The sequence below is a fragment of the Taurulus bubalis genome (assembly GCF_910589615.1).
Source record: "Taurulus bubalis genome assembly, chromosome: 2".
Lineage (NCBI taxonomy): Eukaryota > Metazoa > Chordata > Actinopteri > Perciformes > Cottidae > Taurulus > Taurulus bubalis.
The window spans coordinates 16,805,195-16,832,991 of record NC_136590.1 but is presented as its reverse complement, the minus strand read 5'-3'; the positions used below and the strand labels follow the sequence as shown (position 1 = coordinate 16,832,991).

General features: G+C 43.2%; 3 protein-coding genes across 3 annotated transcripts; 1 reads left to right on the top strand and 2 right to left on the bottom strand.

Moving 5' to 3' along the window:
* Positions 1 to 567: 567 nt before the first annotated feature.
* ubtd1b (ubiquitin domain containing 1b) lies at positions 568 to 7,843 on the bottom strand (the record flags this gene model as incomplete). Its single annotated transcript, XM_079237764.1, has 4 exons — positions 568 to 885; positions 1,137 to 1,294; positions 1,380 to 1,607; positions 7,762 to 7,843. 4 exons carry the CDS (start codon positions 7,841 to 7,843, stop codon positions 568 to 570), a joined length of 786 nt encoding a protein of 261 aa, XP_079093890.1.
* Positions 7,844 to 9,124: 1,281 nt separating this feature from the next.
* mms19 (MMS19 homolog, cytosolic iron-sulfur assembly component) lies at positions 9,125 to 23,305 on the top strand. The gene is made up of 31 exons (XM_079238028.1): positions 9,125 to 9,215; positions 9,691 to 9,739; positions 10,088 to 10,188; positions 10,416 to 10,501; positions 10,695 to 10,769; positions 11,373 to 11,442; positions 12,348 to 12,476; positions 12,620 to 12,681; positions 13,023 to 13,109; positions 13,235 to 13,309; positions 13,517 to 13,594; positions 14,255 to 14,393; positions 14,591 to 14,745; positions 14,924 to 14,993; positions 15,707 to 15,832; positions 15,926 to 16,007; positions 16,758 to 16,855; positions 17,108 to 17,269; positions 17,926 to 18,081; positions 18,412 to 18,511; positions 18,998 to 19,100; positions 19,246 to 19,323; positions 19,406 to 19,532; positions 19,632 to 19,738; positions 19,862 to 19,918; positions 20,074 to 20,260; positions 20,985 to 21,067; positions 21,176 to 21,340; positions 21,675 to 21,734; positions 21,906 to 22,006; positions 22,144 to 23,305. Exons 1-31 carry the CDS (start codon positions 9,128 to 9,130, stop codon positions 22,172 to 22,174), a joined length of 3,087 nt encoding a protein of 1,028 aa, XP_079094154.1. The 5' UTR covers positions 9,125 to 9,127; the 3' UTR covers positions 22,175 to 23,305.
* Positions 23,306 to 23,425: 120 nt separating this feature from the next.
* On the bottom strand, positions 23,426 to 27,238 carry zdhhc16b (zDHHC palmitoyltransferase 16b). The gene is made up of 9 exons (XM_079237077.1): positions 26,945 to 27,238; positions 26,665 to 26,859; positions 26,351 to 26,439; positions 26,227 to 26,255; positions 25,953 to 26,086; positions 25,398 to 25,483; positions 25,177 to 25,300; positions 24,973 to 25,043; positions 23,426 to 24,552 (listed from the first exon to the last, which is right to left on the bottom strand). The coding sequence occupies exons 1-9, from the start codon at positions 27,221 to 27,223 to the stop codon at positions 24,450 to 24,452; spliced, it is 1,110 nt and encodes a 369-aa protein (XP_079093203.1). The 5' UTR covers positions 27,224 to 27,238; the 3' UTR covers positions 23,426 to 24,449.
* Between the last annotated feature and the right edge of the window lie 559 nt (positions 27,239 to 27,797).

The window sequence follows — 27,797 nt, the reverse complement described above, 5'->3', positions numbered from 1 at the left end:
AAAGAAGGGGGAGGGGGGGGGCTTAATATCTCACTATCTGCCTTCCCCTCCCGTTTCTGTGGAGGAGAAAAGAAGTGCAGAGTCCACGGGCGTCATAGTAGAAATGTGCTTTAGAACCGACAAACACCTCCGCATTTCGTCCATTGGCACTTAGTTAGCATTAGTGCAGATAAAAAAAAGGGCAGAGGCGGAGTCTGCAGCATGATGTGCATGTTTTGAATGCGGTTGAAAAGGCTGCACACCAGCATGACAAAAAGTTCTGCTTTTAATTTGAGATTGTTCAGAGAGAGAAGGGGACGAGGATCTCCAGAGTTCGAGTGGTGACTGGATTCACTTAAAGAGTCACTCTTTAAAAATACAATGACTCATGGTAGATGAAAGAGAGCAGCACTTTCATGAGTTTCTCCCTCATGTTTTGCCCCAAAGTAGTTTCGTCCCTCCACGGTACGACTTTGATTCAACAACGGTAGCCGGTCTCAACAAGCATAAGTTATCCAGCAATAGGAGGCAGCTCTGGTCTGGTGCCGCCCACCACACCATCCCTCCGTCTATCCTCTGCGTCCTTGGTCATTCAGACGCAGGCGAGGAGGCGGGGTTAGTGGAAGCAGCGATGGTGGTGGCGGCGGCGGGGGTGTCGATGGCGGTGATGGGTGTCAGCTTGGGGCCTTGGAGGGCCTGCGGGTTGACGATGACCTGGATGACAAAGTCCTTCTGGATCTTAGTGTCTTGCAGCCGCGTCTTGTCCGTGAGCAGCTTCCCGGAGAAGAACCAGCGTTGGTGGCTGGTGTCGATGTCCTCCTGGGCCTGCAGCTGCTTCTTCAGCAGCCCGATGGTGTCAGCCATGCTGGCGCTGAGGCGCAGGTCCGTGCCCGTGGACAGTCGCACCTGCAGCGGTCAAAAGGGGGATACAGGTGAAAGACGGTAACGTAATACTGGCTGCCAGCGCTGTGAGATGATACAGAGACATAAAAAACAGCTAAAACGGACTTTGATTGGTTGGTTACTTTTAACAAATGAGTTAATAGGCATTTTAACGAACATTTTGCATTTGTTACAAGTGTGGGCAAAGACAGAAGTCCCAATTCAATGAGGAAAAACCCCAAGCTAAGTCTTTATGGATGCTTGCGTCACAGTACCTTGAGCTGGAATTCTTTCTTGGGTGCCACAGGAGGTTCTGGGCTATCGCTGGGGTCGTCGTCGCTGCGCTCTGAGATGAGGTTGACAGGCGGCGCCAAGCAGTAGACGGGCAGCTGGTAGCGGTTCCCCAGTTCGTCGTAGCACTCTGCGAGAGTTCCTGGAGAAGGGTGTCAAAGAAAAACATGATGTTTTTTCCTAGACATTTCAGCAATGAGTCAGAACCACGTCTTTTCCGTCCTCACCATGTGGCAGTGTGATGCTGGCCCCATCCACTATGGCCTGGGCCAGCTCGTGGTCGCTGCACTCCAAGGCTACGGCCGCGGCTTTCAGGGCGTCCCAGATCTCCTTGCGGCCCTCGAAGGCCGGCGCCGTGTCCCAGAACTCGTCCCGCTTGCTTCGTAGCTGACCCTCTGTCATCGGGTAGTCGCTCTTCCACTTGGGACGGTCTTTCTTCAGAGGCTCGTTGCGTCCTGCGATGGGGAGGAAAAAAGAGTAGTCAAAAGCGGAAAACAGTGGTACAGTCCCAGTTTCCCAGAGACTCTTGGGGACAAACGGGATTGGAAAATAAATAAATAAATATATCTTTATACACATCATAAAACGGAGCAGTCACCAGAGACGGCGAACATCACACCTCACCCTCGACACACTATGTACGTCACCCGAATCTAAAATTAGGAGGTCATTCAGAGTTGCAATATGCATGAACCTGTGTGGCCTGAATCTTCTTTGTAACCGTACCATTTTTTCCCCACCATTCAATATTAACACCGGGCCAGTCGAGCACTTATATTAGTGGAGGCCTGAGGGTCACATACAAAGACTGCACGCTAGCATCCGGTCAGGGAACTAATATTTCTGATCACCATCCGGCATCTAAACATTTACTAGCAAATTTATTTTTGATGCTTTTGTTCATTTTTTTCAGAAACATCTTTAGCAGTTTTCAGAAACCAGCTTTGAACCAGTCCAACTTTATATTTCCAAAACGGCTGAGAGGCAGAGACGCCACTCACCGAGGAGTGCAGGGATGGAAAAATTAAGAGCATGAAGGAGACCGCACACATCCAAGAGGTTGGATTTCTGTTCAAACTAATTATTTATAGAGCAAGCGGCTTAGGAGGAGTAATTCGGAGGACACTGGATGGTGTAGGATTAGCACCTCGAGTGAAGCAGAGGGCTCTTCATCACTACCACTCAGCCAAAGTAGTAATGGACATGTGGTGTCTACAAAGACGACGAATTGGGTTTAAAGCACAACATAATGTGGTCCATATACAAGACACACAGGTACACGTACAACATTGGCACGATGCGGGTGGTCTCATGTTGTTCCCGGGGCAAAATCACATGAACTATACTAAAGGTTCTCAAACTGCGAGACATGCAGCTTACGGTTCATTTCATTATTGATTTCCTTGATTGTAGATCTAAAAGCGATCCAGTATTAGCTGTGCGAGTACATACAGCAACACAGGAACTGCTAATGGCTAATTCTGCATACTTTTAATTCAGCAAATTTGCCAAAACGTAAATATACAAGACTTTTTTCTTCAAAAGACAAACTAATCCTTTAAATAATGAGTTACTTGTTTGTTTTTGATGCGTATGTAAATAATACAGCTATGACAACATAACGCAGGTTGGGGCCCCATGCTCTCATCTACGGAACACGATTGGGCAACTTTTTCCCTTTCTCTCTTTACTTACTAAAACCATTACAAAATGTTTTGCTACTCTGTTGGGTTGGCATCAAAGTTGGCTGAAAAATGTTGCATTGTGAGCCACTCAGGGATTTCGGCTGTAGTATCTTAATGATTTCCCACTCAGAACTCAGACCAGTTCTCTCTTGGCGACACGGCAAATCAACATGACATCTATTTTCCCAAGAGTCCACAGTTTATATACAGTGAGCAAAAAACAGAGACGATACAAATCAGAGGAGCCTTGGCCTTTCCTGCAGTAGGATGCCTCTGATTTCTTTAGACTTGATAAGTGTCAGTTCTGCCATGTATTGTCACTGTGCCCTCCTGCAACTCGGGAATCCTCGAAGAGTAAAAAAAGTAAGCTGAACTCGGAATAAATGCAAGATAAGACAAAGCTGCCCAAACAAGTGGCAGAAATCAAAACATTTCAAAAGGATTTTTACATTTTACGCAAACAAGTGTGCCTCGACGGATTGTGCGTGTGTGGAAAGCGAGCCGTGACAACAAGAAAGTGATTCAACAAACCAGTCTACCAAAACAGAGATATGGGGCAATGCATAAAGGACGTGTGAAGCAATAGCTGGGTGTCTTCATCCAGCATGGGCTCACGAAAAACGGCTGACTTGAGACAGACGTCATAATGACAGTACAGGGTTCATTAAGTCCTCCCTGTGCCGTATGTCAGGAGGACGCAAACACAACAGATCACCAAACAGGCAAAAGGTGGCTGTTAGAGGATTATCTGTCTAGGAAAAGACGTTTATTTGGACCCTGCAAAGACATTCAACAGCCGTCTCACAAAACCAAGCTTCTGGTGTAATTTATTGAAGGGCAAAACTGTTCACTACAGCTGGATCCATACTGCATTTAAAAAACACTAAAAGTAGCGTGGTACATTGTTGATGAGGCTTCCTTGAACAAGTTTAACACATTGCGATGGAAACATGTACCGGGTGGGTTATTTTACAGTGAAAAAATATAATCTCGTCAGTGCTTAGTCTCGTGTCATCAAACAATGTGATGATGGCGACACCATTTCATAATCACTTTAAAGATATCTTTTAATCTTTGATTCTGTACGCAAATTTCCGATTGTCGGGTATTGTGGCGTGTTCTTATGTGCCAGTGCCAAATCAAACTTTAATTGTATTCAAATCTAACAAACAAAGTAATCTGAATCACTTATTGACCAATATTTACACTGATACCAGAATATCAGCGAGCTATTATTAGCCTGGTCAGGCGCTCAACTCAAGTAATATTTCTGCTTGTTTTTGCAGATAAATGCTGGTGAGAAAAACCTAGTGGTGATGTATTGAAATGTTTCCTTTATCTTTCTGGCCAACAGGCAAAAATGTAAAGATATTAATTAAGTTGACCATCACATTATTACATTTTCTGTCACCGTTCACTAATACCAACAACCGCGTCTACTGTACTGTATAGTCCACCTATCATAACCAGGTACTTGCTCTAAAAAATTAAATATCTTAGCTGTTAAGAATCAGTGGACATGTTGACCAACCCTGTTCAACCAGAGTATATTCCTGCCTTGGGGATACATTTTTCTTTTTTTTAAATGTTTTAAATGTGATAAACCTGTACTTTAAAGTTATTCTCAACCAATTTTTGCTCCCACCGACTGAAATCCAGGGGCATTTCAATAAAGATTGGGGGCACTTTTTGAAACTTGTGAAATAACATTTAACCTTTGTTCAAAATAATAAATATACTTATTTAGGCATACAATATATGAGCAATTGTCATCAAATGGCAACAATACAACTATTAGGCAGTAGTCTACAGATTCTAGTGTTTTAATTTTTTGAACAAAAGAACAAACAGAAAACATAAATCAGACAATCAAATTCAATTGTATTCTTATTTATTTGTGGTAATTCATTGCTATTACATTTTGCAAACAACTATTAACAATAACTTTTTTCTTTCTTTTTTATAATTCAAAATTATATTTATTGCTTTTTTTTGTTACCTTAATCACGTTGTACCTACAAGGGGTGGGAATCGATTCTATTTTATACTGCGATATATTGATTATTGCGATTTATTCCACCGCAAATTGTCCCCAAAGGAAAACTTTGTTGACATATTGTATCTAAGAAGATCAAGTTTCATCTCACTTCAATCATTTTTATTTCAGAAAAATGTGATTGTCAAGCAGACAAACTGACCAACATGACATCAATGTTGTCATTGAGCTGGATGCGCCGAAGAGGGGTGGGGCTTATCCTTGTGCAAGCAGTTTTCATTTACGGCTTCCACCATGGGTTTATAATATTATCCAGAGCCACACGGTGGATTTCACGTGAGAAAGTGTGTCTGAATGACGGCCGCTTCCAGCGTTACTAGAGGACCCATAGCCAGTTTGATGCCTTTTCTAAAGTCTTTGAGCAGCGCTGTGTCGGGCATGTTGTCCTGTGTCTTGCGCAACAGCTGTGAGAGCAGCGGCACTACGAGTGACAGGAAGTCCAGACGTTTGATTTAAACGCGGAAGGCGCATTTCTAATTTCATTACATTTCTAAGTTAATTAAATTATCATAATTATTAGAGGAAATTGTGAGGGCATTTTTTGCCCCTCTCCTAGTGATATCAGGGGCAAAATTATAGTTCTTAGGGGCAGTTTTGCTATATGTATTTTTGGTAATGACCAAAACAGCCCAGTTCATCTTTTCTCATGTTGTGTTTTCTTTATCTCATGTATTAGGAAAAGCGGTCACAGAGACATTTCATGAAGGAATTTAAAGGAATTTACAGTTTGGGCGGAACTGAAATAAATAAATTGACCTATACTGTAGTGCTACCACATGAGCTATTATGTTTCAGTCTGTCTGCATGAAGGTGTGTCCAACAGGGTAGGTTGTGTCCCATTAGAGAAGCCAGTCGGTGACGCAGCGGGGCATGATGGGACTTGTTCTTTTTCATTCGAAGCATCGCCTAGTAGGGAGTGTCTGTTGATACCAATAAGGGGTGGGAAATTACCACGAACCACTGCCAAAGCCTAGGGAACCTTGGCTGTGAAGGCTTGAACTTGAAATAGTCTATCCGACGGCCACTTTGGCAGGAAACAAAGAAAGACAAATTATTTTGAAGGTCTTAATCTGAAAAATCTCTATCAGATGTTCGTTTTGGAATACAGCCATGCGGCCGGGGGGTGAGAAACATCCAAATCATTCTCCAAAATGTCCTTGCCTTCTGATGTAAACTCAAGACAATTTGGAAAAAGGGCAGACTGAAAGACTTAACATCAGTAACTGGAGGAAATGAAGGGAACAGAACCTGCATCCAAATGAGTACCAGACATAAAACAGTCACTACAAAGGGAACTTTGTCGCCAACTAAATCATTTCCGCCATTTTGCTTTTGAGTGAAGCAATATCTTTTGCAATTGTTTAACTGCTGGAGTGTCTGGTACAATTGACCAACTTACTGACCCCCAGCAGAGATTTGGCCACATCTCAGAAGCCGTATCGGGGTTGTTTCCTATTATAATGCTGGTTTATTATAACAGCGTTCATAAACCTGCTGCAGGTCTGTTACTCCTCTAATAATCCAATAAATGATAAGCAATATCATCGGCATTGTTGTCTGGGTCGAAACTATGCAGAGATTCAGAAACGTCTGCCAATTCAGCTGTGCGGCGCCTGCGTCCTTCAGTTCAGTCTGGTTGCACATGTAACATTTGCTCTCGCTAAGTGCTGAAGCAGCAATCCAAATTCCACCCATCAGCATCAAAGACAAGTGGAAGAGAACAAAAATGTGGGAGCGTGCCAGTGTTTATCTTTGGAAGAATGCTATCTTCCGGGAAGGTAAGTAACTAATGGACGCAACCTCACCGATGTGAATAATCCACATATCAGCAACTCCGAGAATCAATGTTAACTCCAGCTCCAGCGTTGCCACTTACAGCGACGGCAAAGCTCCTGCTTGGTAACTCCACCTGCATTAAAACTCTGATGCAATGTGACGTTCACAGAGTCACCACACTGCCGTTGGCAGTTGGTCCAACAAGCTTGCCGTTGTCGGGTTAAGTGTGAGTGCTTGAAATTATTGGGTGAGAAAATTGTAGGCCTCAGTACAGATGCAAGATGTCAGGCAAATGTAGGCGTAGAAGTGTACGCGAATTTGGCTATAATCTCTGTTGATAGAGAGTCTGCCACCGTAGAGGTAATCTAAGGTGCTCAAATTAAACAGCACAGGAGAGTTACACCGCAAACTGTCTGCTGGCAAAATAAGAAAGCAGGCACTGGGGGAAAAAAATGAATAAATCACCAAGAAAAAAGCAGCCAACTGGTATATTGCCCTGCAGTGGACACACACACACGGTCTGAAAGTCTGAATTCAGACATACAGTCGTAACTGTATTGCATTTACAATGAAGAATGCATCTCCAAACTCCAGCCAATGCCCTTACACGTTATTTGCTGTTAATTTTAATATCTAAATCATGCCCGCCCCCACACACCCACACACACATCTGAGCGTGCAGATAAAGACATTAAGTGCATTGAGAGTGCAGATGAATCCCTGACCATGGAGAATGACCACTCAAGAGTCATGCACCAAACAGTCCTCTGTCCTTCTGTTTGGCAGCAGTCAGTTTGTCCACAGAATAACAAAAAGGTGAGCGAGGGGGTGAAACCCAACCACAAGTGGCCACTTGAGATGCATCGGAGTGAAATGCAGCTGGATGCAGGGAGTCTCAACCACCTCTCACGGCGTTGTGCGATACATACAAGTAATACACAGAAGTGAGACAGTTGTGAGATGCCAGCTTGATTTCGCAATGTCTTCGCTTGGCATATAAATACGTTAGGTGCAAGGCACATGCTGTGGCTACGCGAGAATGCCTTGCGTTATGAGTTAACCTGGCGAAGCCCCTCTCACGTGTCCTCTTACCTCCCCGTCCGCCGTTCCTGGACGAGCCTCGGCTCTGTGTGTCCTCCCAGCCTTCCCAGTATCTCCCCACACATCCGCCCATGGTGAGACGGCTGCAGATTGTTTCCACACGTCGCACTAGCTGAAGAGGGGGCCCATCACGGCAGACGACGATGAACAAGGTCCGATGGAGAGGACGGGTCGCGGGTCCGATGTTGTGAGCCTACAGGTCATCCGTGGCGGCGAAGACAGGGGGGACACTTGGATGTTTAATAGCGATGAGTATATGTGTGTGTGTGTGTGTGTGTGTGTGTGTGTGTGTGTGTGTGTGTGTGTATAGCGTTATATATACCTGTAAGATTGATGCTCAATACGCGTTTCCTCTCATGTATCAGTGCTGTTTGACTGTGACACGACCCCGCAAGATTCAAAGCTCGTGGCCCCCGCACTAACGTTAACTAACCGTTTGCCAAATCAGCCACTAACCGCAACAACTGCCAAACCGTGTTTTTTTTTTACGTTAGGACATAAACCGCAACATGTCAGTTCTCCAACTTGCCCGTTAAGTTGTGCTAGTCGTGAATTGTGAAGTCCAGCATTCCTTCCTCGCTAACAAGCTAACAGGGCCAACCAGCTAGCTAACTACTATAACACCAGTAAACACAAACTTCTGCGCACTCGTGAACGTTCGCACGAGTTTCATCCGAACGCAGTTGATAGTTGCAGTTTCTCGCAGACATCCGCGTCCCACACGTAAATTCTTTGACGGTGTTTCCAGCTTGTTTTTCTTTTAATCCCCCCCAAACGTTACTCCCCTCTCCGCTGGCGAAAGGTGACGAGCGGTGGATCCGGAGCTCGAGCATTCGAACTTTTTTTTTTCACGCCTGCGCGTATGCAAGCAGGCAGGTGCTAGGTTCTCTGACGTCAGGAAGAAAAGCAATTATAAATGGGCACGACTGCGAATAAACTCGACACTGGCGGGGGTATCGCATAGCTGTTATGTGCAGCTTATATGTTTCTTGCTTTGAGTTATACGTTTAATGATTCGTTTGTTACAAGAGGGACCAAACTGTGCCTCGGTGTGAGGGGGAGACGGTGTCAAGAAGTAGCTCACATTACGAATATCAGTCGACTCTTTGCAGAGTTTTGGAATTCGGACAGCACCTGAAGGCAGCACCAGAAACTAATGTTTGGTTTTCATTTCAACATTCATAAAACATGTCAATTTCAAGCAAAACACGCGTAAGTTAGTGGCCTCTACGTAACATTGCATTGTTCGACAACGGTCCTATTTTAAAACGACTTATGTCAAATTAGTCACTTTTCCCGTTCGTTTCACTCCTAACTTCCCGCGCATGCGTGGTCCCAGTTGAGTAACAGAGGCACGATGGCTGCAGACAGTATCCTGCTGCTGTCTCTTGTGGAGGAATTTGTCTCTGGGCTACAGGACAGCAAGGCCAAAGAAACCGCAACATGTAAATAAGTCTTTCTCATATTTGCTTCGACGTTTTCTGAGAACACCTCACAGCGGGAACCACGCTACCGCCTCAAGGGTGCGCAACACTGCATGATGGTTAACTAGCTAACTTAGCGCCACAACATCCTGTGCGGTGTTGAGAGACTCGCGATACAAAAGCACACGCGCACTGTCACACTAGTCTGCTCATTTTGTCACGGGAGCAGCACACACTTCATGTAGTTATCCCTCTCGTTTTCTCGTAATGTCATTCGACGAGCAACCTGGTCGTTTGCGCTCCGGTGGGCTAGCTGCTGTGTTTGTGCCCGAAGGGGAAAGCATCTCGTCAATGAACTCTGTACCTTTGAACCCGGCCGGGGTCCTTCATTAGTCTGCAGTTGTGCTACTATTACTTGTCTTCTCTCTGTGTGTGTTTGTAGTTGGCTGTCTTTATCAGAGCTTTGTCAATCCACTAAACTTGGCTTTCTGTTCAGGTGTCAAAGATGGACAGTTCACAATCCTGCAGCTGGTGGAAGCACTGGGGTAATGTTTACTCTAGTAATGTAAACTAAGCAAAAGCATTGACATGGTTGTATAATTAAAATGTTCTGTTGTGCTCTTAATTTGGTTTAGTATGTGGGGAGGTGGTGGAACTAAAAAAGTTTCACCTCCAAAATGTAAATTCTGTTATTTATTGTTGCCAGTGTCACCCCAACTAAACAGATATGAGGTGTTTCTAGTGAATAGTGTTAATTGACTATAAATTAAAAACAATATTCACCCTATATGGTGGTCTTCTATTCATTGACAAACATCACATTTCAACCTCTAGAGTTGCTCTTGTATTAATACGTGGTAATAATTAACATATTCCTTTCCCTCCCTGTTTAGACTGAGCCTAACCAGCTCCCAGCCTCACACCCGAGCCAGAGGAGTCCAGCTTCTCTCTGAGGTTTTACACGATTGCTATGGAGGTCTCACAGAGAGAGAAGGTACACATCTTCTCTTATAGTTTGTGAATAGTCCCACTCTCGTCTTTGCTCTTTGTGTTTTTTTGGTGCAAAACCATCTCATTGCCTTGTTGGCTGCTATATGAAATATTGAAAAGCAAACATCTATCAAAATAACTTAAATTTGGTTGCCCGCAGTCTTTTTCGGAGTTGCATGCAACGTATGAAAAGAGTGATTAGTTTGTCAACATGTCTCCTTGTCTCCGCAGTGGAAGTGCTTATTGCCTTCTTTGAAAACCGTCTCAAGGACCATTATGTCATCATACCGCCTGTTTTACAGGGGCTCAGAGCGCTGGTGAGTGTTTGCCTCTGATAGACTTTCAGTGCCGACAACGTCTGAAACGTCCTGCAAGAGATTAACCGACTGCCAAGCTTGCAAGTTAGTTGCTGCTTGGCAGGTTTGAGCATCGTTTTGAGAAGCTCCAGATGTGACGAGAGAGACCAACGTACACTTTGTGTGTGTGTGTGTTTTCTTGCTTTTTACCCAGACAAAATGTACAGTGTTGCCTCCTGGCTCCGCCGTGTCCATGCTGAGGTCTTTGTTCCAGGATGTTCATGTTCAGGTGAGCCTTTTGACACGGTTTTATAATTAAGATGTTAAAGTTGCAGCAGGCAACCTTATATTTTAACATTTTTAACATACACCGTTTGTGCATGTTTGTGCATGGGGGATGCAAACAATAGGACAAAAGCATTGATCTAAATCACAATATTTAGTTAATTGCTGAGGAAGAAAGATACCTGATCAACCTACTGTACAAGTCTATTAATCATCTGCTGGCCTTGACCAGATGTGAAAATGCATAAAAGAAGTGTGTCATCCACTGACACCTAACTCTTGTAACACACACACATGACATCACAATGCCAAGCACGTAACCAGCGATCAATGGGCCATTCAAAACAAACGAGTGTCACTCAAATCAAATGAGTGTCACTCAAATGGGCCTTTAAGTGACACGCAGCCGCAGGACCCTGCCCCCCGATGTGTTAATGCAGCCTTCGAGTGTGATGATGCTATTCTTTTTTCCCTCCATGTCTGCGAAGCACTTCCTCTTCTATTAAGTACACTTTGTTGGTAAACTTGACTCATTAAATAGTTGTTCAATTCTGGGTGTTGTGTGTAAAGAGCTCATAGGGTCTGTTTTTTTGTTTTTGTTTTCCAGTCTTTGATGCTGACTGAGAGAACGTGTGTCTACAACATGCTCATCAACCTCATGGCGAGCCGAGAAGCCGGTAAGAGAAGCCAGGTTTGAGTCTGATTCACCGTAGTTAGTTAGTAGATGGAGGCACAAACAGCTCCTCACAATGACTGAAACAAAAAACAAAACTTCTGTGTTGAAAAAGTATGTAATCCAAAACAGCAGAGTGAGTTTTGAAATTTAGAAATCTCACCAGTTGGCCGACTTATCACCGTAGTTATCACTCACCTCGGAGCACTTCAGCCCTGTAATAAAGGACAGAGTGGTTACAGCTGTCTGTTCGGCAGTTGAGTGATTAGCATTCAAGGCAAGTTTTGCATAGACGTTTGTGATTGTTTGTGTTTGGCCACCTGTATTTATAATAATCACCGCAGCATGTGTGATGGAACAACATGACCTCACCTCTGTATCTCCACTAAAGTAGAAGTAAACATAATAATAGCACTTCAATAATAGCTTATAAGAAATTGATGAAATACAAGAAAATAATTGATTTAACAGACAAAGGCAGCAGGTACATCCCCTGAAAAGGATCCTCAATGTGGAATATTTGAACTCTAGTTTGAGACTTAAAAACATTGGACCTCAGATTTTTGAATAAGACTCGATCAGATTTCATGTGATGCTGGTTGCTGGTCATATATTTTCTTTCTCAGTTTATAAAACAACGTACTATTTATTTTTGCCGAATCAATCTTCAACACAGTTGTAGCCTGTGTAACAAATTTCCTCTTGGGGATGAATAAAGTATTTATCCGTCCGTCCGTCCTAACAATGTCCTCAGATTTTGAGGAAGATGGATGTGGTGTAATTTCTCCAAACTGGCGGCTGTGAAAACTTGTCAACACTCTTCAAACACTATGCGTAAAACCAATATATCTGTCAGCCGCCTTGCAGAACTGCGACAGAACTGTGTGTTCCTGTTTAACGTTTCCACAGAACTGAAGGGATTGGGGGCAGACTTTGCGTTTGGTTTTGTCCAGTCAATGGATGGAGAGAGAGACCCCCGCAACCTCCTGTTAGCCTTCCAGATCGCCAAGAGCATCATCCTCCGAGGTTATGATCTAGGTGAGAGTGCATGCGTGTGCGCATTCAGCATCTTTCTCGCCATATTCTCTGTGTCTCTGTCCCTCTCTGATCTAATTTTTTACTGCACATTCCGAGCGCAACTCTTATTTTGCATCCCGTTAATTTCCTGTCTGCTGTCTCAGGTAAATTCACAGAGGAGCTGTTCGAAGTGACGTCCTGCTATTTCCCCATTGACTTCAGCCCCGTAAGTTCCTGTTTACTCAGCTGCTTTTTGCCTGAGAACTGACGAAAGCAGAGAGGGCAGCAGACAGAAATGTCATCACCGACTTCCTGTGACCTCAGACTAACCGTGTTAAAAATAATAACCCGGCGTCTGCCCCCTCGTCTGCTCACGTCCGCTTCCCATATCTGCGTCATCGTTCGTTGACTCTCTGGAACGACCGGTACTTTGCCACAATGCTGGGAACATGACATGGGGTTTTGTGTGGCATGAGGACATTCTTCTTCGGTGAACGTGTGTAGGTGCATTTGTGATTTCTGTGTGTGGTCTCTTCTTGAATGGTGTGTATTCTCCACCCACCTCAGCCTCCCAACGACCCCCACGGCATCACCAGAGAGGAGCTCATCCAGACGCTGAGGGATGTCCTCACTGGGACACCACGGTTTGCAGAGGTATTGCATTTTCACTTTGCTTCTTCGTGCAACGGAGATTTTGTGACCTGAGAAGTTTTGGATCACGTAAATCTTTCTGACGGCCTAAAGAAAGAGTTGGTCTGTTTATTACTTCCCCACTCCAGTTTCTGCTCCCGCTCATCATTGAGAAACTGGACTCGGATGTTCAGAGTGCGAAGCTGGACTCGCTGCAGACTCTGGTGAGAAATCTCTATTCATCTCCACCATGTTCCTAAAGTTTGTACTTGTGGATGATACACTGTTGACATTCCTTTGATCACCAGAGTGAGTCTTTACAACTACAGAGGAGCTGCTGAGAGGCCCAGAGCAGGAGGGTTTTTGTACAACTTGTGAAGTTGATGCAGAGGTTTCTTATCTTTCTCATTACCACACTGGATGTTTTTCAGATTGCTGGTGTGTCACAATATGAACACAAGGATGTGGCGGAATTCCTCGAGGGACTGTGGGCGTCACTGCGGAGAGAGGTTTGTATGAGATAAATGTATACAAAACATTAATAGTACATGGGATTTTATTTAATTCATGTGTGTCTTAGCTTTGTAAAGAAATATTTAAACATCTTTTAAGTGTTGATTTTTTTATTTATTTTTTTGAGAATGGAGATGGCATTCTGTCTATCTTTATTGCAAGGAATGAAAAACAAGAATTATCTTTGAAGCTGCATTCCTATGAACCAACTTTATTTTTCTTAACTCTCCAGTGTTAGTCTTTTAGTTTGTGTCTTTTAGCTTAGGTTGTTTAGTTGCCAACAAAAACATTGGAACTCCAAATTAAGGCTCCAAGACACAAAGATGAACTGATAAGATCAGAAGTGAGAGTGTCATTGAGAGCATCTCAAGGAAATGACTCAAAACACAATGCCTTATGGGAAGAAGGAAACAAATGCAGTTTATCTTGCTCTGAGAGCCAAGAAAAACACAACAGTCTGGACTGATTTTCTTTTGTTCTTAACAAGAGACAAGATAAATGCTGAAATCACAAATCAATCATAGAAATGTGTCAAAATATACCTTTTCATTCCAACCACTTAGATCAAAGTAAACAAACCGGTAATGTAAGCATCTCTTTGTGAATCTGAAGAACAAACCAGCTAACAATGTTCCCCTCTTGTTGTTTCCTTGCAGGTGTTTCAGACATCGAGCGAGAAGATTGAGTCGGCTGGCCTCGCTGCTCTTACCGCACTCACTTCCTGTCTGTCTCGCTCAGTCCTCAAGTCTGACTCTGAGGACTCCCTCAGCACCTTTCTGGATCTCGTTCTCAAAGGTGAACTGTTGTGAACGGGAGACTTTAATGAACATGAATGAATGAATGAAACCAGAGTGTTGCCTGCTCTTAATCCCATCAAAACCCTATTTTTGTTTAATCTCTTTCTCTAATGAAAGTCACTAACATACCTGGAAAGTGCAGTGAGTGGTCTATTTTTTTATTTTATTTTTAATGGAAGTGTGATGTTGTTCTAGACTGCAAACATCACCTGTGTGAGCCGGACCTGAAGCTGGTGTGGCCCAGCGCCAAGCTGCTACAGGCCGCCTGCAGCGCCTCCAACAGGGCGAGCCACATCGTAACAGACGTGGTCATGCCCTCTCTCGTTGAGCAGTACAATAGCAGAGCACAGGTGAAGACTGACACCCAGATCTTTGTTTGCTTTTAATTTAAGCACGTTTTGTATCTATCTTTCATTCATATATTTATTAAATCTGTCCTGTCGTTCATTCTAAAGTCAAAATGTTGATATTATGGGTGATGATATCAGTATTGTTAACAAGCTATAACATGACTTTTCTCTTGTGCAGTGTTCCCACAGACGAACATTGCTCGAGGTGGTGCAGCGATTTATTCAGTCGGTAAAAACCTGCGAGAACGGCAAGTGTTTATTGCTTCAGGGCAACGTATTAATTCCACACCACTCATGTGTGAAATCCATTTCTTACAGCTGCGTCTTGTTCCACTTAAACAACAATAAATAAGGATGCAAATCATTAAATTATACGACAAAGAATACCTTTGTTTTAGATTTGAATCTGCATGTCTGTCTGTCTATGGTGTTTGAGCGTCTTCAAGCTACAGCACCCGGCACAGTGACAAGAATGAAAAGCTTGCTGTAGTTTATTGTCTCTTGACATTCATTCATTAGTTTTCCAGATGCCCCGTGTGGTCACGTGTATTTATGAAGACAAGATAAGATAAAATAAAATAATCCTTTATTAGTCCCTCAGTGGGGAAATTGCGGGATTACAGCAGCCTTGCATACAATAGAGACACATAGTAAAAAAACAAACAAAAAAACAATCAAGTAATATAAATAAAATAACAATAAAGTTATAACAGTAGTAAAACAGTAAGAAGAATACAGTATCAAAGTGAAGTAAACGGTGTGTGTAAACTGTGTAAATTAATGTGTAAACTGTGATAGTTAGTCATTAAGGAACTTCCAAAGGGATTATTTACTACTTTTGTTTATACTGTATCTGTGTTTAAGTGCTGTTTGTGCATAACAATGGAGACAAAAGATGAAATTCTCTTTCCGATTGTAACTCTTCTCCTCTTTTCTTTTCCACCCTATCCCACCACATTAGAAGAGAGTCTGTTTCTAGCCTTCCGTCCGTCTCTGTGCACCATGGTGTTTTCAGCTCTGACGGAGACTAATTCCAGCCTGCAGATCACGGCCGCTTCTTTGCTCACCTCACTGGCGCAACAAACGGGTGAGATGCGACAAACTCTAACATCCACAGCCTGCAGCAGAGTCGGATTTAGTGCGAAATTCAGCACTGCTTCAATTCTACTGTCTCTCTCAGGTCTGCTCTTGGACTCTGATGTTGAGCTGGCTATAGATCACCTGACCAGACTGCTGCTGACAGAGGAGGACAACAAAGTCAGGTCAGCTCTCCTCCTTTTGTCCTTTTTTTAAACACACACACAGTTTACTTCACTTTCAAGGAACAGTGTGTAGGATTAATGAAAATTTGATGGCAGAAATGTATTATATAGTGTTCATAACTATGTTTTCTTGCGTATAATCACCTGAAAATAAGAATCGTTGGGTTTTCGTTAGCTTAGAATGAGCCCTTCATATCTACATAGTGGTCAAGTCCGCCATGTTGCACCACCTTGTTTCTCCAGAGGGTTTGGGAGGGGTGTTCAGTTAGATGTAACCTCACCACTAGATGCCATAAATCCTTCAAACTTCTCCTTTTAAAATTCATACGGTGTACTTTTTGTTTCTCAGTTGAACCAATTAGGGATGTCCTTTTTTTGCTCCTGATCCGAGTCATGTATTATCGAGTGTCTGCCGATACAATTTCGATTCCTTCTTTTTTTTTTTTGTATTTTCATACATGGTACAGGTGCACACACTTCAAGTACATTCAAATGAATCCAATAGAAAAGCCTGCATACGAGCTTGGTACTTACGGCTGCACTCGTTGCATTAATGTGCATGAAAGCTTCATGAGTAGAAACGCCTGTGTGACAGCTGACTAAAACTAATACGAAGGATCGGGTCAGGCACAATATAACCGATTCAGTCAATTAAAGAATCGCTTGACCCGCCCCGATAACGATCTCTGTGTTCGGGACAACCCTACTAAACGGTATCCATCTGAGTCTTTGCCCTGTTTCTTCCTCCAGTCTTGCTGTGGTGGAGTGTGCTGGAGCCTTAGCAGAGTTGCACCCTGCAGCTTTTATCACTAAACTGATCCCAAGACTAAAGAAAGAGATGTTTTCTCGTAAGTATGACACAATACAAAATACACACAGAAAAAAAAATGATACTAATTTGTGTGATACAATAATTGTAAATAGTATTAGAAATCAATGTATTTCTTTGACTTAATTTATTTTTTAATACTGATCACAAAAATATAACTTTGCATTTTAAAGCAAAATAAAACCCGCCAAATAAATAACAAATATTGAAATGTCGGCAGACAGACGTTTCACAAGTGTATTTTGCAAACCTTTTCCTCTCCTCTGTTCAGAGCCCATGGATCAAGGTGACAACAAAGCAGCTTCTGAGACTAATTCCCATCATGCAGTGCGCCAGCGGTGTTTGTCCGCTCTGGCTGCGGTGTCCACTCAACCCAGTGTTGTCCAGGAGAGCACACCTGTCCTCTTGGAGGTCCTCAGCTCAGCACACACAGGTAATCTGTCTGGAAAGATGGTTTTCTGACTTCAGGCAGAGATTCATTCAGCTTTTATAGATGACGCCTCACCAGGACCACAATCCATCTCAAACTGCAAAAACATATGAAACACACTTCGAATTATAATACAATTACGTATTAGTTTGTCTCCAAACACAAAAAGCTGAAGGTCAAGCCGTGCAGACCCAGTAACATCACCATTAACCCATCAAATTCTGAAATGTGAGCGTCAATACTCCGAGCTGACACTTCAGACATTAGTTGCACATTATTTGACATTTGTTGTTGTTTTAATTTTATTTACACCTCACACACTTAATATGCACATACATACTTGCACTCTTGCACTTCTACTGTTTAGGTTAATTTAATGTTATTCTTTCTTTCATCCAGCTATTTTATTGTTATGGTTATCTTTATTAGTACTATTATTATTGCATATATCTTATATATCTTTCATCCCTGTTGTTTTTATTCTTATCTTATTTTCTGTGTAAATGGCTGCTACTCGACACGAAATTTCCCCTTGGGGATTAATAAAGTATATATTCATTCATTCACTCATTCATTCAGACACCCATCTGCAATGTGCTTGTATCAAATGACATGCAAGAAATGACGTTTCAGATGAATGTTGTGTTTTTTTAATTCAGGTGGTGTAGTTTTCTCAGTGGAGGAGGTGGTGCTGGCGTGTCATAGTCTCCAGAGAATAGCCAAGCAGGTTCAGGACACTGAGGAGACGGGACGATGCTTCCATGACGTTATCATCCCGCGCCTGCTGTCTCTGGCCCTCCAGGCAGCACTGCAGGGTGAGCAGTCCTTCAAATACTAATGACCCTTTTGCCTTTTTACCTTCCACCATAACCCTTCATTCAAGCCTCACCAAATGACTGTTACTTTAACGACGGATAATGTGCTGCTTTTTGATTCCAGTCCCACCTCAGTCATCCTCAAATTGTCTCATGTTTAAGTCTTCCATGTTGTACGTTTAAAAGCAGTTCCAGGTATAATTGTTGAAGTGATTAAATCCATCAACAATAAACAGGTTAACATTGTAACAACCCCGTTGATGACGTTAAAAAAGTGAATAATTTTAGCTGAAATTGAAACATTTTGTACTACTTATTCCTGTTTTTCAGGAGAGGAGTCACCTGGTCGTCGTAGTCCTCTTCTGGAGGAGGTGGTCCTGTCTGCCATGGTCCCTGTCATCAGTACTTCCTGCTCCAGGCTGCAGCCCACGTTAGTACAAACTCTCATGCACTCTTCAACATGTTAGCGTAAGCTCTTTGTTCTGAAAACCAGAACACTATGTATGTTTTGTAAAAGAAAAATAACTTGTCTCTACTATATTCAAATATCAGTTATATTTTGGAATACTTTTGACTGTTTTGGGGGGAATTATTGAGCTTTCAAATGTGTTGAAGAGAACATATTTATAATGGGGTTAATGGTATAAATTATAATTGCTTGCTTTTTCATTTTCTAAACAGTTTCATATAACCATCATTACTACGTGCATCTAGTTTCCATTGTTATCACAGTAACACTGTAGGTGAACCTGTTCTCAACTTAATAGTTTCACAAGTTGCTTCTGCCTGCTGTGCTTATTTTTAGATTTGAATTCAGATGTTTCTCAGTCAGTAGTCAGATTTATTTTTACAAAGTACTATAAGAACATTTTTCATGGGGTTTACGTTTTCCTTTGGGGGTGTTTCGTGTCGTCAGGCTGGCTGGACAGACGGCGGCGAGGGCCGTGTCTCTCTTCCTGGATGGTGACGTTTCCTTTTTGCCCGACAACTCGTTCCCTTCCAACATCCAGCTGCTCAAGGTTTGTACATACATGGATTTGTGTACGTGAGTGACCGCAGTTATTTCTAGTGCTTTTATTTAGATATCGCACCCCAAACATTCTTCATCATTGCCCCACTGTGCGCTTTATCTTTTAACGTCACTGTAACTTGATGTTCTCCCAGAAGCAGCAGGGGGACTCGTGGAGCCAGTCCCAGATGGTTTGTCTGCTCTTGGGATGCGTGTGTTCCTTGCCTCGCAGTGTGAGTCTCAATACTTCTGCAATGTGTTTTCTTCTTTTTTAATAAATATATCTATATTCTAAGTGTTGTGCATGTCGTTTAGGTGGAGGTGCCTCGGATAGATGACCTGATGGCCGAGCTGGAGGAGATGAGCTGCACCTGCAGCCACCCGCTGTCATACACCTCGGCTGCAAAGTGCTTCGCTGGCCTGGCTAATAAGAGACCACAGGGTCAGTTTGGGTCTTTACGTGCCTTTTTTCCCTCCAAAAACCGAGAGCTTCACTTTGTCAACTAAATGCCTCTCTTTGATGCCTCGGTTTCTTCTTCAGGCGATTCTCTCGACAGCCTAATTCAGAGGACCATGAAGAGAGTGTGTAGTGAGCTGGACTCCCCGTCTTCATCTGTACGCACTCAGGCCTTCACCCTCCTGATCTGGGTAAGAGTCGCACTATTTTCAATATTATTTTTCTCTGCTGTTAGTAAGTTAATTGGTAACTTAACATAATTATATTATACGTATGAGAAGCAGCAGGTGCCATAAAGTTGCTCTCGTCTCTAGGTTGCCAAGGCTCTGCTTCTCCGATACCACCCTCTGTTCACAACCCTGACTGACAAGGTAAAAACAATATAATATGCTTTATTGAATATAGCTGGACCATGTGTTCCAATAAAACAATGTTAATCTTTCCATTAACAGTTCACAAAGCCAAGTTAAATTGGACTGGACAAATGTTTGTTTACATTTTCCTTCCACTGTGTATTTCTTTGAAGCTCTTTTCTCTGCTCGATGATGCTGATCTGGGTCCAGCGGCGGCAGACGGCTTCCGGCTGCTGATGAGCGACTCCGCCGACATCCTGAACCGCGGTTGCCATGCCGATGTTCGCATCATGTACCGCCAGCGCTTCTTCAGCGAGAATTCAGCCAAGTTAGTCCAGGGCTTCAACGCTGCGCCGCAAGGTACAAGTTTGAGTTGATTGGTGAATAGAAGTAATTCAGTTTAAGGCACGATGTACTGATGATCTCATAAAAGGCCTGTTCGCAGACAAAAAGAAACATATGTACATATGTAACATGTACGTATGTAAACACCTATTTTTGTTCTACACTGTGTTACCTCTATTTGTCCAGCTTTATTGCTTTTGCACATTAAGAGATCAAAATGAATGTTTAAAAAAAACGACCACATTGGTGCAGCAATTTGAGCTTTGTTGATTCCTAGACCACATAGTCAGCCATATTTGTATAATAGATAAAGGAAAAAGGGGAGACTAGAGAAGGAAAATACAACCTGTTGGTTTATTATCCATTCTACTGCCTGATGGAAATCTCAGTCGCACCTCGGATAATTTGCAGTGTAAACATCTATGGGCATGAATTGAAGAGTCAGACACTTTTATTTAGTTTAGCACTTTCAGATGAACTCTGTAATATCCATCAAGTGTATAATATATATTATAATATTCTCACCAAGGGTTACATATAGGTTGTAACAAAAGAGGCTCGCCCCTGCTCAAAAACCTCAAACACTTACGGAGTATTTGAAAGACCTAATGTGAGATCTCCAAAAGGGAACAAATAACCTCCAACTGAGTCACTTGTTCCTGAGGGTTTTAGGTTCTTTCTCTGCACGTCTCGGGTTCTAGGTACCATCTTTATATTATTCATCTGTCTCCTCTTCTAGAGAAGAAGCCCAACTACCTGAAGGCTGTGTCTAACATTGTCAATAAACTGCCCAAGCAGGTTCAAGTCACTGAACTACCAGCGGTGAGTAGATGGTACCACAAAATACTGGAATCAGTGGCCGCCTCACACTTTATTTAAACACCTGGGAAATGGTCAGTATTAATGTGAAGTTGTCTTGTCCCCATCCAGCTGCTGTCTCTGCTGCTGGAGGCCCTGTCGTGTCTCGACCAGGGCGTCCAGTTGTCCACCCTGTCCTGTCTGGAGCCCGTCCTGATCGACCCACCACCGGCGCTCATCCAGCAGCTGGAGGCTCTGGTCAGCAGGCTGCTGGCGCTCACCTCCAGCCCAGCCATGGTTAGTGGGACGGCATGCACGAGGGAGTTTTCTGTACGGACCCTCCTGTCGTGATTGTGTACGATTGTGAGCAGCAACGGGTACATGTATCATATGTTGAAAACGTATCAAACTATGTATTTTATATATCGTATTGCTGTGTGATGCAGTCACAAATGCATGTGCACCCCCATCTAAAATAAATAAAAAAGCTTCATGAATGTAAAAAGACGGCGAGCAGCTCATTCCGTGTTCACAGGTGCCATACTGCGTCTTCATTGGTCTGATGCGGCTGATGATTGCGCAGCGTGAAAGTGTTAACAGCGCTGACAAATATTTTATTTGTTTCTCGCAGAGCGTAAGGATCGCCTCATTGCGTTGCATCCATGCCATTTCCTGCTTCCCCGAGCATGAGGTAAAACTCAAAGAGTTCTGTATGTTTGAGAACCGTGTCAAGTTGTTCAATACGTTCTAAAAGTTAGGATTTTCTTATTATGAAGTTACTATAAAATATCAATGAATTTGACATATTTGTTGAGACTTGGTGTTTTATTATTGTTTCTTTCAACATGTTTTACTGTTCCAGGTGTTGCCGTTTCGGGCCCGAGTGCTGCGAGCTCTGGCCCGGCCTCTGGACGACAGGAAGAGGCTGGTGAGGAGGGAGGCGGTTCGGGCGAGAGCAGATTGGTAAGAGTCCGGTACCGCCGTTCAAGAGACACACTGGAGGATATTTCAAATCCACAGTTTTCCGCACTCTCTGAACTCTGTGTGTTTTATAGTTGATTCGTCACAAGAAGGTGTCTCTTTCTTGTTTTTCCTCACAGGTTCCTGTTAGGAAGTCCTGGAGGAAGTTGATTCTACTCCTCAAACACAACCCAAGTCTCCCTAAACCTGGAAGAATGCAGATGTGGGAAAGTGGAAACTCCTGGACCAGGTACCAAGGACCAGAGCTGCACAATCCAAACAACGGCGCTCTCTCCTTGGTGCCCCCACCGCCACCTCTCTCTTTTCTTTGGATCTTCCAGCATCCCTTTATCCTCCCTACTCATCTTTTCAGCCAGAATCCCTCCACCCTTCATCTTCTCTCCCCTGTGACATGTTTTTGTTGTAACAGTCTATATCTTCATGAACACACAAAATAGGATTATGTGGAGCATTGCCTAAGTGAACAGACTGTTTAATATGTTACACACCTCCATGTACGTTGTCTTTCTCACTACGCAGTGGAGAAAACGTAACATCGGCGTTTTAAATAAGTTGTCTTATAGGTTCCATACTCTGTCAGATCAGCAACTAAAATAGTTATCAGCTGCTTTTATGTCAAAGAAATTTGATAATAAAATTTGCAAGATTTTTGACATTCTAATCAAACTTGTTTGGATCTCGTAAGAAAGTTAGGTTCTGAATTTCAAAATAGCTCTTGTTAAATAATTTGAATGTTTGAACTCCCGTACAAAGAGAAAAAGCAAACACCGTGCACCCATTGAATGATGACGTCATGAACTGCAGGGGCAACATTTCCTTGTTTGTTTCTTTTCTCTTTTTTAACTTCATGAACTTTTAGACAATTTTGGCTGCTGGAAACAAAGACCTCCACGTCCCTGCATATAAAGACGTGGACTTAACAGCCGGACCAGAGCAGCACTGAACCCAGTAGGCACTGACTGCCTTTAATCGTCTCATCTGGATGAATGTGTAATGGAGCAGTAATATCTAATAACAGCTGGGGTGTTTGATTCATGTCACTCTGGTGAGCCAGCTGGGGGGGTTTGAGACCTGGGAAAATGTGGATGTGCCAAATGTCCGCTGGCTCACAGGGTGGCATGAATCAATTTATCACACCTCCACTGAGATAATTTTAAATAATGAAATACCGATGTTGAGGTTAATGTACGTTAAAATAAGATTGTAAGTTATGTGAACAAAATGACGACCATCTGCGTTGTATTTTCTCAATAGCTGAGAGACCTTTGGACCTCAACTCATGCCAAGGAAATACAGTATTTAAAATGTCATTAAAACCTTTTCTTTGTAATTATTACAACTGCTTTTAATGTAATTTCTTATTTAAATGTCATCTGAAAAGCTTCCAACTAGAAATATCAAACAGGTTTTTTATTTAAAAAACAGACAAATCAAACTGGAGCTCAGCTCTCATTGGTTACACATGATATCAACGCTGTACGCCGTGTTTCTATGGCAACTACAGATCCAACCCATCCATCATTTAGTTTGATACAAACGTGTTGCGGTCAAAAATCTGAAAGGGGTATTACAAATCTGGCGTTCTATTTCACAGCCTGGTTCACGTATGTTAAAGCCCAAACAGGGCACACAACAATTTATTTATCGGTAGTAAACCTTAAAACATGACTTATGATCATTGAAAATGTGTTATCACGACATTAAGAAACACTGACGTGTCCTCGGCCCAAGACACACGAACACAGTTAATGTACAACATGAACAACCAAAACTAAAAGCTTTGCATGAACGTCGCCATTCATAAACCGTGAGCACATTAAAAGGTCTCGAACCGTCACTTTAATGCTGGCACGTTAAAACAGTAAACAAATGAGACCTTCTCCGAGAAGTCAATGGAAAGAAAAAAAACACTAATTTGACCGCCGTCTCATATTTTAAAGACTAATTGACAATACAACAGACATGAGATGGCGGCTACGAATCATTCTAGTTGAAAATTAACCGTGAGGCAACTCTAATGTGCTGTCACTGCAGGCTCTGGAGCTGTCCGATGCTTCCCGTACTACTGCATCCCTCTATCGTGTACTGTTCACGCAGAAAGTCTTTGTTGCGTTTTTACGGATGGGTGGGAGAACGGCGTTGTCTTTGCAGCTGTGCTGGCCAGCAGCACCATTTATGACTAATTTAGCGTTGTAGCCGGGACATGACGACGGACCCGAACAAGATAAATCCCGAGTGCTTATTTCCACGTGGTTCCCACTTTTAAACAGTGCAAAAGACCCGTGTCTATTTGTGAAACTACAAAGCTTCCTTTTCCTTGTTATATTGTATCAGCAAGAGCTTTTCTTCTTTGTCCCAAGCTGTGACACGCCAGTCGCGCTGCCTCTAGGTTGTTGTTTTTTTAGATTAGGTTTAGAGGAAAGGATCAGATGGCCATGGGGTCTGTTCTGGTGAAGGTAAAGTCCCACATGATGCCGTCCCCGTTGGGAAGATGGCTGGAGGGCAAGAGGACCCGCGTGACCCAGTGTCTGGGGAAACGGAAGTACAAATAGGTAATGGATGAAAACAGATAATGTCGTCTGGCAGCAAAGTTAAGAGTGAAAATATTCAAAATAAAGCTTGTTCATCATCCCTTTTTCTCTCGCTACATTGCTTTACTATACGCCGACTGATACGTTCTTTATACAACCCCACAATAAAAAATATCCAATCTATCCCCAAAAGGTTTTCGGGAAATCGCACCAACTTATATGGTCCTAATGCATTTATTTTCTGTCATTACCAACTATATAAAATCGCTGTATTTCTGACAAAATAGCTGCTTTGCTGTGGTATCAACCTGCACTTTATTTCTCCACAGTAACCAGACACTGTCGCCAAGTCGGCCATGGCAGAAACTCTTGAAGATGATATTTTCACAGTTTAGGAAAAACGGTTTCGGAACTCACCTCCTTTCTTCAACACCCAAAAGTAACTTCCAGTTGTTCATTGTACCATGATGATAGGGATTTTTGAACACCTGCGTGAGAACACAAGAAAGACATTTTCAATGTTGTATTTTTTTGTTATGTACGTTTGTTTTTGGGTCTCAAAATGTATGATTGTATGTGCTCCAACTGGTCCAATACTAATTTGTACACGGTTATTCGTACCTTTCCCTTCTCCCGGAGTCTTTTGGTCTCTTTGTGGTTGATGTGACGCTCTACGCTGGTCTCTGCTCTGCTGATGAGTATGATGTGCCAAACGGTGAGTCCTCCAAGAGCTACACACACCGTGCTGCGGGGAGGACATAATGCAACATGATGCTTTAACCTTTATTTGATGCTTATATTTATATATAAATATAAACAGTATGTGGCCAAGTGTTCCTTACCTGGTCAGCACCCAGAGGAAGATGACACTCTTTTGAGCAGTGGTCTCAATGAAGATGTCGGTTGGAGGAGGGGTCTGATAGTATCTCTGAAGGAGACAGGAAATAGTCACACTTTTATTTTTTGGGACAAATGTGGACTTATTTCACTTTCAGATGTAAGCCAAGGATGTTTTAGCTCACTGCTCTCTGAGGTCCTTTTGGCTCAGGATCAAGAGGCTGCTCCCACGGTGGGTATGTTAACATCCTGTTAGTGATATCAATTGGTAAAAAAAAAAAAAATATTGGTATTCAAAGCATAAAGTTGTTTGTTCACCAGCTCGTGCGTATGCACCTTTGACATCAGACCGTCCATGATCAGAGGCAAATGCCTGAGCAGAAAGCTAAGATCCTTTGCGTGTCTCCAATTTCGTTTATCATTTGCCAACTGAGCTACCGTCTGGCACCGTAGGCCAGACGGTAGAGACGAGTAGGGACACGGTACCCTGAGCAGCAACATGAACAGCAGAGTTGTGTTTATGGAGTGGACAAATGGAGAGCTACTTCTCCTGGCCTCACCTCTATTGCGCCGTAGGCCTCCAGAAACAGAGCTTTGCTGCTGACGCTGCAGTAGAAGCAGCCTAGCGTCATGTAGAGGCAAAAAGAGAAGAAGTAGCGGTGGTTTAAGTGGCCCACGCAGTTGTTCAACCAGGCTGGAAACATGTTTAGTTCAACGTGGACAAAGATGTTGATTCCAAAACAAACAAACACTTAAAACATAAAAAAATAACTAAAAAAAGTAAAGCATGTTCATGCATTCTCTCTTTTCTTATGTTGCTTGTTCGAAGGATACGACAGTGGTGGTCCATCTTCAAAACACAGCTGTAATATAACAAAAAATTAACCATGAGGGAATCTTCATTTATTTTTCATAAACTGAAGAACTGTACATAAGAATTATTATTTGATTATCTTACGTGTTGCAGATGCTGCAGTGGTGCGTCCTGGGCGGTTTTGGAGTGATGCATTTCTTACAGATGGACACTGAGGGAATATTCGTTTTGTCCTAAAATGAACACACAAATGAGGATGTATTACTGTCTCACAACTGAAACAAAAATGACAAAAGGTACTTAGAGCTCAATGCACTGCATATTCAAAAAGTGATGCTCATAATAACAAAGATAGGCACTATTTGCACTAATATTTTCAACAATAATGCAACAAGTGTGCCGTGTGAATCCTGCTCCACCGTGTAGCAAATCTTCTCAGCCTAGCAGGAGTTCGGTACCTTGGGCGGTTGTCCTGGAGAGGTGGTGGTGGCTTTGTAGTAATGGAAGACCACCATGGTAAGAAGCCAGTGGCCACAGCTCAGGTGCCAGGCGATCCAGTACGAAGGATAGGTGCTGAGAATCGTGGGCAGGACGAATAGGTAGACAATGGTCACAACTGCGGTGGTCAGCAGTACGACGAGACAGACAAACACCTGAGAGAAAGAAGAACGAGAGGCGGTGAGGAGCGAAGTTTGTGAGAGGAGGGGGGGCGACAGATTTTTTAAAAAAGCAGCTCACCGTTCCGAACCAGCGGGTCACATTGTCCACGATCCAGTACACGGGTTCAAAGGCGCAGTCCAGCAGAGTGTCCGAGTTGGTGAGGCTGTTGAAGTGCAGCGACGTGAGCAGCAGCCTGCTGTAGCTCCACAGCTCCAAGAGCCGGCCGCCGATCCGCGGCTCGGTCACCCCGCCTCGGCCTCCTCTCTTCTTCGGGCGGCACTGCCGGCACCAGCGCAAAGCCAGTCTCATGGTCCGGGAGAGCTGCCACCTCCAGCTGCTGCTGCTGCCCGTACGCATGCCACCCCCACCACCTCCTCTCCTACACACTCTGCCTTGCAGACACACACAAACACACAGACACACAGACCAACAGTTGCAAACGCAGGCCGTGTAAAACAGCAGCTCTTCATAGCGGAGCCTGATGTTTTCCACCATCATCCCTGCCTCTTTCGGGGGAAGTCAAAGAGTTGCGAGGGCTCCTTGCACATTTAAATAAATACAAGCAAGTTAACTCCCCTAGAAAGCACGGGGTAAGTTCTGAGACGACATCCTGTGTGACACACGGCCGTCAAAGAAGACAAGGACGAGCTACCAGGTACTGAGCTACGCCCACTGGGCCCTTAGAAATTAACTTCTCCTGTTAATAATTTACAGCAAAATCCAGATCTCCCAGCCAAAAAAAAAAACTCTTAGAAACTTGCAGGGGAGCTGCAGAGTGGTAACCCTATAAGAGGGGAACACGATGGGGTGAATTTCTGAAGTAGGAAATAAAGGAGCTACCTGATCCCTCCAGGTCATCATTCCATGAAAGTGAGTATTGGTTACACAGATAAGCCTTGTTCAGGTTCTCCGGAATAGGATGGCATTAATA

What these genes read in the sequence shown, in the direction of transcription:
- mms19 (XM_079238028.1), top strand. Translation starts at nt 9,128, where the DNA reads ATGGCTGCAGACAGTATCCTGCTGCTGTCTCTTGTGGAGGAATTTGTC. An exon ending in TACAGGGGCTCAGAGCGCTG is followed by an intron (nt 10,502 to 10,694) that starts GTGAGTGTTTGC and finishes CTTTTTACCCAG; the next exon opens with ACAAAATGTACAGTGTTGCC. An exon ending in CTTCAACGCTGCGCCGCAAG is followed by an intron (nt 20,261 to 20,984) that starts GTACAAGTTTGA and finishes CTCCTCTTCTAG; the next exon opens with AGAAGAAGCCCAACTACCTG.
- zdhhc16b (XM_079237077.1), bottom strand. Translation starts at nt 27,223, where the DNA reads ATGCGTACGGGCAGCAGCAGCAGCTGGAGGTGGCAGCTCTCCCGGACC. An exon ending in TGACCCGCTGGTTCGGAACG is followed by an intron (nt 26,860 to 26,944) that starts GTGAGCTGCTTT and finishes TCTTTCTCTCAG; the next exon opens with GTGTTTGTCTGTCTCGTCGT. An exon ending in CTCCAGGACAACCGCCCAAG is followed by an intron (nt 26,440 to 26,664) that starts GTACCGAACTCC and finishes TGTTCATTTTAG; the next exon opens with GACAAAACGAATATTCCCTC.